Source organism: Boleophthalmus pectinirostris, unplaced genomic scaffold (genome assembly GCF_026225935.1).
Source record: "Boleophthalmus pectinirostris isolate CB_2022bp ecotype Guang Dong unplaced genomic scaffold, ASM2622593v1 HiC_scaffold_3, whole genome shotgun sequence".
Classification (NCBI taxonomy): Eukaryota; Metazoa; Chordata; class Actinopteri; order Gobiiformes; family Gobiidae; genus Boleophthalmus; species Boleophthalmus pectinirostris.
In genome coordinates this window covers 2,736,821-2,752,234 of record NW_026571299.1, presented here as the reverse complement: position 1 = coordinate 2,752,234, position 15,414 = coordinate 2,736,821, and the positions used below count along the sequence as shown (strand labels likewise).

The following is a 15,414-nucleotide window of genomic DNA, read 5'->3' as shown; positions in this document are numbered from 1 at the left end:
GGCTGCTACCTTAGCTGCTTCCCTTGCTGCTTTCATGGCTAACTCTGCTTTGGGAGATGCTGTTGCTCCTGCAGCAGTGGAAATAGAGGCTGCTGCAGCGGCTGCAGTTGATGCTGCAGCGGCTGCAGCTGAGGCTGCTGCTGATGTCGTGGTTCTTATTGTTGAGTCTTTCATAGACGGCGTGAGCCCTGATATTGTGTTGGCCAAACTGACACCTCTGTAAGCTGATTTTAAGGATTCTCTCGCTGAGGCAATTGCTTCATTCCCCAGTTGCTCTGCTTCATCTGGAGTTGCTGCTTTGATAGAAGCAGCTGCCTTATCTACTGCAGTCTTCGCTTCTGGTGTTGCTTTTCCAACCAGATTTGATGCTATTTCAAATGCGATTAAAGCATCTTTTAATGTTTTTGCATCAACTGGTTGAACGGTTGTTTGTTGCAGTGCAGCCAACACGGCTCTGAGGGCTTCTTCTGACGCTATAGCTGAATCATTCATGGCTGCAGCAGCTGCATTTAAACTTTCAGGAGTTATTGTAGATACATTGTTTGCTGCCTGGGCTGCTTTGAGAGCTGCTTCTGTTGCATTGGCAGATGCTTCAAGAATATACTCAGTAAATGGTGCCATTGAATCTGGGAGAGCCTCTGCTGCTTGTTTTGCTGCCAAAGATGCCTCCTGTGCTTTTTGTGCTGCAATTTGAGCTGCTTGTATGGCTTCCTCTGGTGGAACGGTTCCATTGAGTACTGCTTCGGCAATTTTCGCTGTGTCTTCAGCAGCCTTGACTGCTTCTGCTGCAGCGACCTGTGCTTTGTCAGCAAGTGGTCCAGTGGAGGCTGATGCGACTGTGGCTGCTGTAGCTCCTGCAGTTGTTGCAGCACTTGATGCTACAGATGCTGCTGCTGCTGCTGCAGCTCTGGCAGCTCTTATCTCTGCAGAGGATTTTGTTGATAATATGTTTGCAGCAGACTCAATGGTTTGGTTTGTTGAATTATTGGCATCTCTAACTGAATTAATAGCTTCATTTGACAGACGGTTTGCCTCTTCTGTTGTGTTTGCTGTTAAGGAGGCAGCTGCCTTTTCCACTGCAGTTATGGATTTATTTGCGGTTTGTGCGGCATTCTCAGCTACTGATGACACAAATCCTTCTAATTTGGGGTCAAGGGGTACAGTCATATTTTGTTGTACTGCAGATAATAACACTGTGAGGGCTTTTTGTGCTGCGATTGCTGATTCATTCATGGCTGCAGCTGCTGCATTCAGACTTTCGGGAGATATTGTAGATACATTTTCTGCTGCCTGGGATGCTTTGAGAGCTGAATCTGTTGCATTGGCAGATGCTTGAAGAATTCTTTCTCTAAATGGTGCCATTGAATCTGGGAGAGCCTCTGCTGCTTGTTTTGCTGCCAAAGATGCCTCCTGTGCTTTTTGTGCTGCAATTAGAGCTGCTTGTATGGCTTCCTCTGGTGAAGCGGTCCCATTGAGTACTGCTTCTGCCATTCTCGCTGCCTCTTCAGCAGCCTTGATTGCTTCTTCTGCAGCGATCCTTGCGTTGTTAGCAAGTGGTCCAGTGGAGGCTGATGCAACTGTGGCTGCTGTGGCCGCCGCTGCTGCTGCAGCATTTGATGCTATCTTTGCTGCTGCTGCTGCCGCAGTTGCTGTTGCACTTATCTCTGCAGAGGATTTCATTGACAGTATATTTGAAGCTGATTCAAGGGTTTGATTTGTTGAATTATTGGTATCTGTAACTGAATTAATAGCTTCATTTGACAGACGGTTTGCCTCTTCTGTTGTGTTTGCTGTTAAGGAGGCAGCTGCCTTTTCCACTGCAGTTATGGATTTATTTGCAGTTTGTGCGGCATTCTCAGCTGCTGATGACACAAATCCTTCTAAATTGCGGTCAAGGGGTACAGTCGTATTTTGTTGTACTGCAGATAGTAATGCGGTGAAGGCTTTTTCTGTTGCAATTGCTGAATCATTCATGGCTGTAGCTGCTGCATTCAAACTTTCAGGAGTTATTGTAGATGCATTGTTTGCTGCCTGGGTTGCTTTTTGAGCTGCTTCTGTTACATTGGCAGATGCTTGAAAAATTCCCTCCTTAAAAGGTGCCATTGAATCTGGGAGAGCATCTGCTGCTTGTTTTGCTGCCAAAGATGCCTCCTGTGCTTTTTGTGCTGCAATTTTAGCTGCTTGTATGGCTTCCTCTGGTGAAGCGGTTCCATTGAGTACTGCTTCTGCCATTCTCGCTGCCTCTTCAGCAGCCTTGATTGCTTCTTCTGCAGCGACCTGTGCTTTGTCAGCAAGTGGTCCAGTGGAGGCTGATGCAACTGTGGCGGCTGTGGCCGCCGCTGCTGCTGCAGCATTTGATGCTATCTTTGCTGCTGCTGCTGCCGCAGTTGCTGTTGCACTTATCTCTGCAGGGGATTTCATTGACAGTATATTTGAAGCTGACTCAAGGGTTTGATTTGTTGAATTATTGGTATCTTTAACTGAATTAATAGCTTCATTTGACAGACGGTTTGCCTCTTCTGTTGTGTTTGCTGTTAAGGAGGCAGCTGCCTTTTCCACTGCAGTTATGGATTTGTTTGCGGTTTGTGCGGCATTCTCAGCTGTTGATGACAGAAATCCTTCTAATTTGGGGTCAAGGGGTACGGTCATATTTTGTTGTACTGCAGATAGTAACGCTGTGAGGGCTTTTTCTGCTGAGATTGCTGAATCATTCATGGCTGTAGCTGCTGCATTTAAACTTTCAGGAGTTATTGTAGATACATTGTTTGCTGCCTGGGCTGCTTTGAGAGCTGAATCTGTTGCATTGGCAGATGCTTGAAGAATTCTTTCCCTAAATGGTGCCATTGAATCTGGGAGAGCCTCTGCTGCTTGTTTTGCTGCTAAAGACGCCTCCTGTGCTTTTTGTGCTGCAATTAGAGCTGCTTGTATGGCTTCCTCTGGTGAAGCGGTCCCATTGAGTACTGCTTCTGCCATTCTCGCTGCCTCTTCAGCAGGCTTGATTGCTTCTTCTGCAGCGATCCTTGCGTTGTTAGCAAGTGGTCCAGTGGAGGCTGATGCAACTGTGGCTGCTGTGGCCGCCGCTGCTGCTGCAGCATTTGATGCTATATTTGCTGCTGCTCCTGCCGCAGCTGCAGTTGCCTTCATCTCTACAGGAGATTCTGTAGGTGGTGGAGTCGTTGTTATTGTAGGTGATGGTGTGGTTGCTATCGTAGGTGATGTTGTGGTAGGAAAGTATGTTATGGCTTTAAATGCATTTTCAGCTGCATTGTTTGCTGAATTAATTATGTTTTGTAACAATGTAAAAGCCTCATTTGATAATTTTTGTGCATCTTCTGTAGTGTTTGCTGTTAAAGACTCTGCTGCCTTTTCAACAGCAGTTTGCGTTGCACTGGCAGTATTTTCGGCATTCTTTGCTGCATCAACTATAAATGTTTTTAATATTGGGTCAAGTGGCGCAGTAATATTTTGTTCTAGAGCTGCTAACATAGCCTTGGCTGCTTGTTGTGATGCTATTGCTGACTCATTCATGGCTGTAGTTGCTGCTTGTAGGTTTTCAGGAGTTAAAGAAGACAAAATAGTAGCTGCTTCATTTGCCTTAAGGGCTGCCTCTGATGCATTTTTAGATGCGTTTACAATATTTTCTGAATATTGGGTCAGTGATGCAGGGGTTGTCTGTGATGCTTGCACTGCTGCCTGGGATGCCTCAAGTGCTTTCTGTGATGCCAGCTGAGCTGCTTGTATTGTATCTGTTAGTGTTCCTGTTCCGTTTAGTAATGCCTGAGCCTGTCTTGCTGCCTCTTGAGCAGCTTTGAGAGCTTCCACAGATGCATTATAGGCTTGCTGAGCCAAGGTTCTATTGGTTGTGGATGCAGCTGCTGCTGCTGCTGCCGCTGCAGCTGTTGCTGCTGCTGTTGCTGCTGTTGATGCCACACCAGTAGCTGTAGCTGCTGTTACTGCTGCACTTCTGCCCGGTACTATTACTGGTGCTTTAGTTGTAGTTGTTTTTGTAGTTGGTGTAATTTTCGTAGTTGTGGCAGCTGTAGTTGTTGTAGTTATAGTAGTTGTTGGGATAGGAGTTGTTGTGGTAGTTGGAGCAGCTGTAGTTGTGGTAGTTGGAGGAGCTGTAATTGTGGTAGTAGGAGGTGTAGTTATGGTAGTTGGAGGACGTGAGGTTGTGGTCGTTGGAGGAACTGTATTTGAGGTAGTTGGAGAAGCTGTAGTTGTAGCTGTAGTTGTGGTAGTTGGAAGATTTGTATTTGTAATTGGCAGAGGAATGGTTGTTGTCATGGATGGAGGAACTGTACTTGTAGTTGACAGAGGAGTTGTGGTAGTTGGAACAGCTGTAGTTGTAGTTGGTGGAGGAGTCATGGTAGTTGTTGGAGGAGCTGTAGTTGTAGTTGTTGGAGTAGTTGTAGTTAGCAGAGGAGTTGGGGTAGTTGTTGGAGGAGCTGTAGTTGTATTTGGCGGAGGAGTTGTGGTAGTTGTTGAAGGAGCTGTAGTTGTACTTGCCGGCGAAGTTGTGGTAGTTGTTGGAGGAGCTGTTGTTGTAGTTGAAGGAGCTGTAGTTGTAGTTGTTGGAGGAGCTGTAGTTGTAGGTGTCAGAGGAGTTGTGGTAGTTGTTGGAAGAGCTGTACTTGTAGTTGTTGGAAGAGTTGTGGTAGTTGTTGGAGGAACTGTAGTTGTAGTTGTCGGAGAAGTCGTGGTAGTTGTTGGAGGAGTTGTAGTTGTACTTGTTGGAGTAGTTGTAGTTGTTGGAGGAGTCATTGTAGTTGTTGGAGGAGCTGTAGTTGTTGGAGTAGTTGTAGTTGTTGGAGTAGTTGTTGGAGTAGTTGTCGTTGTTGGAGTAGTTGTTGTTGTTGGAGTAGTTGTAGTTGTAGTTGTTGGAGTAGTTGTAGTTGTTGGAGTATTTGTCGTTGTTGGAGTAGTTGTAGTTGTTGGTGTAGTTGTTGGAGTAGTTGTAGTTGTTGGAGTAGTTGTTGGAGTAGTTGTCGTTGTTGGAGTAGTTGTTGTTGTTGGAGTAGTTGTAGTTGTTGGAGTAGTTGTAGTTGTTGGAGTAGCTGTAGTTGTTGGAGTAGTTGTAGTTGTTGGAGTAGTTGTAGTTGTGGAGTAGTTGTAGTTGGTTGGAGTAGTTTGTCGTTGTTGGAGTAGTTGTCGTTGTTGGAGTAGTTGTTGGAGTAGTTGTAGTTGTTGGAGTAGTTGTCGTTGTTGAGTAGTTGTTAGTTGTTGGAGTAGTTGTAGTTGTTGGAGTAGTTGTAGTTGTCGTTGTTGGAGTAGTTGTAGTTGTTGGAGTAGTTGTAGTTGTTTGGAGTTGTTGGAGTAGTTGTTGTTGGAGTAGTTGTCGTTGTTGGAGTAGTTGTAGTTGTTAGTTGTTGGAGTTGTTGTTGAGTAGTTGTAGTTGTTGGAGTAGTTGTAGTTGTTGTTGAGTAAGTTGTTGTAGTTGTTGGAGTAGTTGTCGTTGTTGGAGTAGTTGTAGTAGTTGTAGTTGTTGTTGAGTAGTTGTCGTTGTTGGAGTAGTTGTAGTAGTTGTAGGTTGTAGTTGTTGGAGTAGTTGTCGTTGTTGGAGTAGTTGTTGGAGTAGTTGTAGTTGTTGGAGTAGTTGTCGTTGTTGGAGTAGTTGTTGGAGTAGTTGTAGTTGTTGGAGTAGTTGTCGTTGTTGGAGTAGTTGTAGTTGTTGGAGTAGTTGTAGTTGTTGGAGTAGTTGTCGTTGTTGGAGTAGTTGTTGGAGTAGTTGTAGTTGTTGGAGTAGTTGTCGTTGTTGGAGTAGTTGTTGGAGTAGTTGTAGTTGTTGGAGTAGTTGTCGTTGTTGGAGTAGTTGTAGTTGTTGGAGTAGTTGTCGTTGTTGGAGTAGTTGTCGTTGTTGGAGTAGTTGTCGTTGTTGGAGTAGTTGTAGTTGTTGGAGTAGTTGTAGTTGTTGGAGTAGTTGCCGTTGTTGGAGTAGTAGTTGTTGGAGTAGTTGTAGTTGTTGGAGTTGTTGTTGAGTAGTTGTAGTTGTTGGAGTAGTTGTAGTTGTTTGAGTAGTTGTAGTTGTTGAGTAGTTGTAGTAGTGTTGGAGTAGTTGTAGTTGTTTGGAGTAGTTGTAGTTGTAGTTGTTGGAGTAGTTGTAGTTGTTGGAGTAGTTGTAGTTGTTGGAGTAGTTGTAGTTGTTGGAGTAGTTGTAGTTGTTGGAGTAGTTGTAGTTGTTGGAGTAGGTGTCATTGTTGGAGTAGTTTTTGGAGTAGTTGTAGTTGTTGGAGTAGTTGTAGTTGTTGGAGTAGTTGTCGTTGTTGGAGTAGTTGTTGGAGTAGTTGTTGGAGTAGTTGTGTAGTTGTTGTAGTTGTTGTAGTTGGAGTAGTTGTCGTTGTTGGTAGTAGTTGTAGTTGTTGGAGTAGTTGTGTTGTTGGAGTTGTTGGAGTAGTAGTTGTAGTTGTTGGAGTAGTTGTAGTTGTTGGAGTAGTTGTCGTTGTTGGAGTAGTTGTAGTTGTTTAGTTGTAGTAGTTGTTAGTTGTTGAGTAGTTGTCGTTGTTGGAGTTAGTTGTAGTTGTTGGAGTAGTTGTAGTTGTTGGAGTAGTTGTAGTTGTTTGGAGTAGTTGTAGTTGTTGGAGTAGTTGTAGTTGTTGGAGTAGTTGTAGTAGTTGTTGTTGGAGTAGTTGTCGTTGTTGGAGTAGTTGTAGTTGTTGGAGTAGTTGTAGTTGTTGGAGTAGTTGTTGTTGGAGTAGTTGTAGTTGTTGGAGTAGTTGTAGTTGTTGGAGTAGTTGTAGTTGTTGGAGTAGTTGTAGTTGTTGGAGTAGTTGTAGTTGTTGGAGTAGTTGTAGTTGTTGTTGGAGTAGTTGTAGTTGTTGGAGTAGTTGTAGTTGTTGGAGTAGTTGTAGTTGTTGGAGTAGTAGTTGTTGTAGTTGTTGGAGTAGTTGTTGTTAGTTGTTGTAAGTAGTGTTGTTGAGTAGTTGTAGTTGTTGGAGTAGTTGTAGTTGTTGGAGTAGTTGTAGTTGGTTGGAGTAGTTGTTGTTGTTGTAGTTGTAGTAGTTGTAGTTGTTGGAGTAGTTTGTTGTTGTTGGAGTAGTTGTAGTTGTTGGAGTAGTTGTAGTTGTTGGAGTAGTTGTTGGAGTAGTTGTAGTTGTTGTTGGAGTAGTTGTCGTTGTTGGAGTAGTTGTAGTTGTGTTGGAGTTAGTTGTAGTTGTTGGAGTAGTTGTAGTTGTTTGTTGTTGGAGTAGCTTGTAGTTGTTGGAGTAGTTGTAGTTGTTGGCGTAGTTGTAGTTGTTGGAGTAGTTGTAGTAGTTGTCGTTGTTGTAGTAGTTGTAGTTGTTGGAGTAGTTGTAGTTGTTGGAGTAGTTGTAGTTGTTGTGAGTAGTTTGTAGTTGTTGGAGTAGTTGTTGTTAGTAGTTGTCGTTGTTGGAGTAGTTGTTGTAGTTGTTGGAGTAGTTGTAGTTGTTGGAGTAGTTGTCGTTGTGTTGGAGTAGTTGTAGTTGTTTGGAGTTGTTGTAGTAGTTGTAGTTGTTGTAGTTGTAGTAGTTGTAGTAGTAGTTGTCGTTGTTGGAGTAGTTGTAGTGTTGGAGTAGTTGTAGTTGTTGAGTAGTTGTCGTTGTTGGAGTAGTTGTAGTTGTTGGAGTAGTTGTAGTTGTTGGAGTAGTTGTAGTTGTTGGAGTAGTTGTAGTTGTTGGAGTAGTTGTAGTTGTTGGAGTAGTTGTCGTTGTTGGAGTAGTTGTTGGAGTAGTTGTTGGAGTTAGTTGTAGTTTGTAGTAGTTGTTGGAGTAGTTGTAGTTGTTGGAGTAGTTGTAGTTGTTGGAGTATTGTAGTTGTTGGCGTAGTTGTAGTTGTTGGAGTTTGTAGTTGTTGGAGTTGTTGTAGTGTTGGCGTAGTTGTAGTTGTTGGAGTAGTTGTTGTAGTTGTTGTAGTAGTTGTAGTTGTTGTTGTTGGTAGTTGTAGTTGTTGGAGTAGTTGTAGTTGTTGGAGTTTGTAGTTGTTGGAGTTGTTGGAGTAGTTGTTGTTGTTGTAGTTGTTGTTGAGTAGTTGTAGTTGTTGGAGTAGTTGTAGTTGTTGGGTAGTTAGTTGTAGTTGTTGGAGTAGTTGTCGTTGTTGGAGTAGTTGTAGTTGTTTGGAGTAGTTGTAGTTGTTGGAGTAGTTGTAGTTGTTGGAGTAGTTGTAGTTGTTGAGTAGTTGTCGTTGTTGGAGTAGTTGTCGTTGTTGGAGTAGTTGTCGTTGTTGAGTAGTTGTAGTGTGGAGTAGTTGTAGTTGTTGGAGTAGTTGTTGGAGTTAGTTGTAGTTGTTGGCGTAGTTGTAGTTGTTGGATTAGTTGTAGTTGTTGGAGTAGTTGTAGTTGTTGGCGTAGTTGTTGGCGTAGTTGTAGTTGTTGGATTAGTTGTCGTTGTTGGAGTAGTTGTAGTTGTTGGAGTAGTTGTAGTTGTTGGAGTAGTTGTAGTTGTTGGAGTAGTTGTAGTTGTTGGAGTAGTTGTAGTTGTTGTAGTTGTAGTTGTAGTTGTTGTTGTAGTAGTTGTAGTTGTTGTAGTAGTTGTAGTTGTTGGAGTAGTTGTAGTTGTTGTTGTAGTAGTTGTAGTTGTTGTTGGTAGTTGTTAGTAGTTGTAGTTGTTGTTGTAGTTGTAGTTGTTGTAGTAGTTGTAGTTGTTGTAGTAGTTGTAGTTGTTGGAGTTGTAGTTGTAGTTGTTGGAGTTGTAGTTGTGTAGTTGTTGTAGTATTGTAGTTGTTGGAGTAGTTGTAGTTGTTGGCGTAGTTGTAGTTGTTGGAGTAGTTGTCGTTGTTGGAGTAGCTGTAGTTGTTGGAGTAGCTGTAGTTGTTGGAGTAGTTGTAGTTGTTGGCGTAGTTGTAGTTGTTGGAGTAGTTGTCGTTGTTGGAGTAGTTGTCGTTGTTGGAGTAGTTGTAGTTGTTGGAGTAGTTGTAGTTGTTGGAGTAGTTGTAGTTGTTGGAGTAGTTGTAGTTGTTGGCGTAGTTGTCGTTGTGTTGGGTTAGTTGTAGTTGTTGGAGTAGTTGTAGTTGTTGGAGTAGTTGTAGTTGTTGGCGTAGTTGTAGTTGTTGGAGTAGTTGTAGTTGTTGGCGTAGTTGTAGTTGTTGGAGTAGTTGTCGTTGTTGGAGTAGTTGTCGTTGTTGGAGTAGTTGTCGTTGTTGGAGTAGTTGTAGTTGTTGGAGTAGTTGTAGTTGTTGGAGTAGTTGTAGTTGTTGGAGTAGTTGTAGTTGTTGGAGTAGTTGTAGTTGTTGGAGTAGTTGTAGTTGTTGGAGTAGTTGTAGTTGTTGGAGTAGTTGTAGTTGTTGGAGTAGTTGTTGGCGTAGTTGTAGTTGTTGGAGTAGTTGTAGTTGTTGGAGTAGTTGTAGTAGTTGTTGGAGGAGCTGTAGTTGTAGTTGGAGGAGCTCCAGTTGTCGTCTTGGGGAATGCAGCACACCTTAGATACAGCGGACCTGGAGTAGGTGTAGGTTCTCCTGGTTTACCTCCTTTCCCAGATTGGGCGTTCAATACTGTTGCATGATAAAAGTGTCAGAGTCAGTGTCAAATCAACAGTGTCCCATAGAACAGAGAATAATTATAATCGTGACCACTCACCTACTGGTAGTAACACCAGGAGAAGCAACTTGATAATCATGGTGAATTATGAGTCTGTCTGTCTTTTGCAGTCTTGTCCACTTACAAACTTGAAACCAAACTGAAAAGATAAAAAATAGCATAGGGCGGCTTTGTTAAAAATGGATTCATTCAGAGGCCAAATAATTAAATAATAATTTCATGTAATTGCATTTTGGAATTGTTGGATATTTTATCTTTTTTATGATTTGGAATAAGCTCCTAGTTTTTACAGTTATTTCTTGACAGGGCACAGTATAAAATGTATTACAACCAATTACAATGTATGTCAAATGAATGGATAAATAATGTATAGTTTTAATTTGCTAAATTATTACTCAAGGATGACATACAGAATTGGTGATCTTGCAAATGAATAATTGTAATTTTATGTTGATATGTCAGGATCATTATCATCACATCTATAGGCGAGTTTCATTGTTGACAAAAGCGCGCGTTGCATGCTGGGAATTATTTTGGTCGGCGGTAAGAAACACTAATTCAACATGAAGGACGGAGCGAGAAAGCACGTAAAGGGTATTGATTCCGGTTATTTATCCACTCTAACGGCAGAGGACCCAAGAAGATTTGACCAGAAATTGGTCATAAGCATTGACGGACGACAAATCACCCTTTTCAACCCCGACAAAAGTTGGACCAAACCAAATTTCTGGTCAGAATCGCCAACTACCTGGACAAATATTCACTTCGGCGATATCCACAATGACTTGGTGGAAACTCTTGGGCCATTCACAGCAGAAAAGATGAAAACCTCCAAGAGTCTCTATGTGTTGTTGAACTTGTTGGAGTCCACGGTTTGTTAGGATCTTCTACGTTTGCTCTGCGGATGTTTGAAAGACGTTTAATTCACCGTGAGCGGTTCTTTTCACTCGGAATACGAAAAAGACATTTTCCTTCTTCCGTGCTTCTATTTGTGCATCCGATAATGCAGCAGGAATTTACCATTATCGGGGATAAATACGCGAGGTTACGCACTGTGTTTGACGCTACCGTGTTTCTTGCCTCCGACCAAAATATTTCCCAGCAGCAACGCGGGCTTTTAATAACAATGACGTCAGCTGAAACTCGCCTATACAGACTCTCCAAACTGTAGCTCGGAAGCAACCGGTAGCTCTACAATCCCTTCCAAGTTGTTCGCACAGGAATTTCTTAATTACATATATTGCGCTGACTATATAACTCAAATTTGATTGATTAAATGCCTAATGTATCATTTTGATGCCTAATTTTGTGCACCGATAACTGGATAATGGGTTATGTTTTACAGATATCTAACTGTACCTCATATTTGCGTTACCATGGCTCTTATCTTTACAAAATTTCTGACAACCGCTAAAATTATTATCTTATCTTAATACCCATTTTCGTTTTACAAAAGGTAACTCACAGAAGGAAAAAGGTTGAAGACCCCTGCTCTAAAACATGTGCCAGAAGAATTTATAACAACGATTAAATCAGTCTATTAAATCAAAATAGAAAAACATAATCAACACACTTTTCGTATTTGTGAATATTCTATATCTATGAGACTTCAGTTACCATTTTCCAACCTTTATGTCAACCTACAATTTGTTTGACGCATTAAAAAAAGAAAAGAAAAGAAAAGTCCACCTCTACAAACATTAGTTGCATCCATGTTTTTATTACAGATCCATGGCTGCAACCCTCTTAGCAACAGCTGTTTTCTAACTTCTTTTAAATATGCCATCACTCTTCCTGCACAAAATATAACAAATAATGTAATAATCTATTTGGGTTTCATATCTCCAGTGAAGTCTGAACTAGGAATGGCACTATTCTCATTATTTCTAATAGTTTTGTTTAAATTTGTCAACTAGACAAAGTAAACAGCTCTATAGAGGCTCACTGTTGCTAGATTTTAACACAGGTGAGGTTTGTCTTTTAGTCAATTTTAATTTTACTTTGTAGAGTCAGGATTGACAAAGCCACTTTCGGCTTTTTGCGTGTTCATCAAATGCATTTGTAATTCACACCTGTCTCTTTTTTTACTACATCATCTCATTTGACTTCGTAAAGAGATGATTAAGTCTTATCGTTTTTTAGTGGCAAAAATAGAAGAGGAGAACACATTTTTATCAAGAGGAGGGAACAAGACAGAAAGACGCAGACACACAAACATGAGAGAGTCAGAAGGAGCAGAGACTTTTGGTCGAAGAAATTATCACAGTAAATAAATACAGAGAAGGGAACGAGTTGATGGTGGTGTTTATGTCTAATAGACTATAAGTAACAAATCATAAACCATGTGCTCGAATGATCAAAGGTCCCATATTACCCTCTTTTCTGATCTATTTTATGATGTTTTTCCATCAAAAACGAACCTGGAGTTGTGTTTAGGTTTATGCACACGTTTAACACTCAAACACTGCATATTTAGGCTGAGTTCTTCTCAAAAACTAAATGCACTATGTTCCAACTTGTGATTTCATGTGGTAAGACAGGAAGAGCTTTTAAACTCTATGCCTCATTCCTCTCAACTTCCATTGACAATCACGTCCTCCTCTACCGTCTCCTGCACCACACCGGCCTCTCTGTCAGAACTTTCAGCAGCTGAATGGCTCAAAAACAGAAGCCATTCAAACTGAAAACTCTCCACAATTTCACTTTTCCAATTTTATTTCTAGGGCACTTTAAAAACAACACAGTCGATCAAAGTGCTGTACACAAATTAGATGGGACACATAACAAACAGAGACAAATACAGTGACAGGGAAAGAGTCAACCCTCAAACTGAGCTAAGAGTGTTTTCAGGGTTTTTAGGAGGGACTTAAAAACAGGCAATGACAGTCGGTCTATTGGAAAAGCACAGTCTCCTCTCTGTTTTCTCCTGATCTTTGGGACGTGGAGGAGAGCCTGATCTGCTGACCTGAGAGCATGACAGGGGGTGTGAGGTACAGGCAGGTCAGACAGACACCGAGGGGCCATACCACGAAGGAATTTAAAAGCAAATAATTAATTTAAAAAATCAATGCAAAGGTGCATTGCAGAGACTGAAGAACGAGGGAGGCCAGTTGCCTCAAAAAAAAAAAAAAAAGAAAGAAAAAAAGCTGGTCTTCATCACAGAGTTAATTTGGGCATCAAGTTTAAAACCACAGCCCATTTTCATGCCTAAATTTGTTAATCCTGGGCTCACGGCCTAGGATAAGGAGCCCAACTCTGTAGGAGCAGCCACAGCAGCATCACTGAGAGAGAACAGCACTACCTCTGTTTTTTTACTCTTTGAAGTGCAGGAAGTTGGAAGCCATACATGCTTTGACTTCATCCATCACTCAACAAGAGTATCAGACTAGTTCAGTGGCACGTACAACTGGCAGTCATTTGCATAAAAATGTAGACTGATAAGCTGATAAATGGATCAAGTTTCTCTCAGTATTTGACCGGTGCTGGCAAACTCATATTTGCTGATCTAGACCAAAGTTTAGGAGCAAAATTAAGAGGGGTCAGGTGCCTTGAACCTCTTCTATTTTAAAAAAAATCTCCCGAAGCCCCCAGAGTCCTCTGTTTTATGAAGACTACATTTAATTTTTTCAACTACAATGTAGTCCTACTACTCTGCTGAACTCTTCCTTTTCACACTACAACAATAATTTGCTTAAGCTTCTTAAATCTTGCAGAATTTGGTGCCAAATAATATGCATTGCCATGAAAAATGTGTGTAGATCCACTGACAGCAACTATGTAGAATTAACCGCATTAAAGCAGTGTTTTTTAGTGAAACGTTATGTTTTATTTTCTTATTTAGAAATTATGTTTTTGTCACAAAACAGAATTGTCAATTGTCACACTAATATATAAATACATATTAGGGATTATTATTATTATTATTACAATAATAATAATAATAAAATAATAATTATTATAATTATAATAATACTACTACTACTTCTACTACTATACTACTACTACTACTACTAATAATAATAATAATAAAATAATAATAATAATAATATTATATTATTATTATTATTATTTAGATAGATAGATATAGACATATAGATATTTTCTCTGGTTATTCTATTTGAATGACAAACCCACAAAACCACAAAAAACATTTTGAAAATATATTCCTCCAGTATATTTCTCCTCAAATCCAGCAAAGAGCACTGTGTACTTACTGTGATTATAAACAAGTATTCCTCAACGTGCTCCCCCTGCTAGTCCAGTGTCTTGTGTCTTAAGGATGATCTGAGTGCTTGGGCTTTGTATTTATATAAATTCCTGAAGTTGACAGATATTATGTACCAACCAACGTAATCAATAATTACTTGTTATCACAATTATGCACCTGGTGTCTCCTCCCACACTGGAGGTGTAAACAGCTATGGGATGATACGGATATTTGGACCTTTAATGATGTCAAACTTGTTAAGTTACATTTTGGGAAGTGTACTCGCTGCATTGTTTTATCTTTCACTTCAGTGTATACGTATGATTCACATTACATTCATATTATTGTCTTAATTGAGGGCAACAGTAGAACAGGAAGTGTCTTGAGTTCCAAGAGCCATTAAAAACCAGAACAGTTTCTTTTGTTTCTCAGTTTTTCTTTCCAGGTCAGGCCCGTGGTAAACAACTGTGATTTAAAAATATATTTTTATTGGTTTAGTAAGGCCCACATGCTTAGCTACATGCTTACCATGACCATCAAAATGCCTACTGCACCACTACTCACTACTACCTACCTACTCACCACAGACAGGTCCCAATATTTCTCATTTTAACTCTCCAACAGCACTGGGAATGCTAAACAGATCGCCCACACACATGCACGGTGACAACAGTACCAATCAGTTCATCATGTTTTTGTGTGTTTTTGCCTATTTTTCCTAAAATGCTTGACTAAAAACCACCACACAACAGGTGGAGAACTTGCCCCATTTAGGCTGCAGTTTTCTTTGCGTCTTTGTGTGTAATTTTGAAGCTTCTGCACTCCTCGTGTGCGTACCTACTTAAAATATATATTTAATAATTAATATCATATAATATTGCAAAATAATGTATTTAACTCCTCCACAATACAGGAGCTTCAGAACACAGTGACAGAGAAATTAGACCTGAGGCCATAGACTGTATAAAGAAGTGGACTAAGTGAGTGTGACATCATCCACAGTGTTCAGCGACGCTCAAATGAGGCTCACAATGCTCACGGTTACAGGAGCCAATCTGGAGCCAGACTCTATGTTATGAATTGGATTTTTTGATGGACAAAATAGCGAAAAAAAAAAAAAAATTCTCATGTAGAGCGCATTAATATTAACATTTTAAGACCAAAATGACGAGGCTCACAGCAGCAGGTACAGAGAGAGGAGCCACAAGATCCTAATGTGAGTCAAATGGAGCCAGAGTCAGAAGGAGCCGGAAGAGCCTCCTGGAGAACTTCCTATTTGGCACACGGCGGCTACAGCGTTAACTATGTCCACTCATATATAGAGACTATGCCTGAGGCCTGTTAAAAGACGAAAGGCCTGCCTAAGCACAAAGCTCCTTAACATATGTAAACAAGCTACTACATTCAACTCTGCTCCTCCGATTTATCCAAAGTTTTGTATTTAAAACAAACTCAATCTTTGTCATTAATGTTTTTAGCAGCTGTAAACCTTCCTCAGTGTGTGTTTAAGCTGTTCTGGGCATTAGCTGCAGTGTTGGCAGTGACAGCTCTGTGCAGAAGGCTCTCTACTCTGTATAGGCCCAATCTATTCAAATCTGATCCAAGCCGATACTTGTAACATGCTTAGATTGGCGGCCGATACCAGTATCAGATCAGGACATACCTTTGACTTTATTACTCACCTCTCATAAAGTTAAACTGCAGTATTTTCATTCATATTATC

General features: G+C 40.8%; 2 protein-coding genes across 2 annotated transcripts in view; both read right to left on the bottom strand.

Annotated features, from left to right (window-relative positions):
* LOC129410946 (ice-structuring glycoprotein-like) overlaps positions 1 to 3,144 on the bottom strand; it is a 3,315-nt gene extending 171 nt beyond the window's left edge. The window contains exon 1 of the mRNA XM_055160064.1: positions 10 to 3,144. Coding sequence (XP_055016039.1) covers positions 10 to 3,144 — 3,135 coding nt within the window. The remainder of the gene's footprint in view (positions 1 to 9) is intronic.
* Positions 3,145 to 3,988: 844 nt separating this feature from the next.
* On the bottom strand, positions 3,989 to 13,773 carry LOC129410945 (uncharacterized). Its single transcript, XM_055160063.1, has 7 exons — positions 13,699 to 13,773; positions 9,524 to 9,623; positions 9,043 to 9,438; positions 8,234 to 8,536; positions 4,675 to 4,729; positions 4,305 to 4,538; positions 3,989 to 4,226 (listed from the first exon to the last, which is right to left on the bottom strand). Exons 2-7 carry the CDS (start codon positions 9,561 to 9,563, stop codon positions 3,989 to 3,991), a joined length of 1,266 nt encoding a protein of 421 aa, XP_055016038.1. The 5' UTR covers positions 9,564 to 9,623; positions 13,699 to 13,773.
* Positions 13,774 to 15,414: the final 1,641 nt, after the last annotated feature.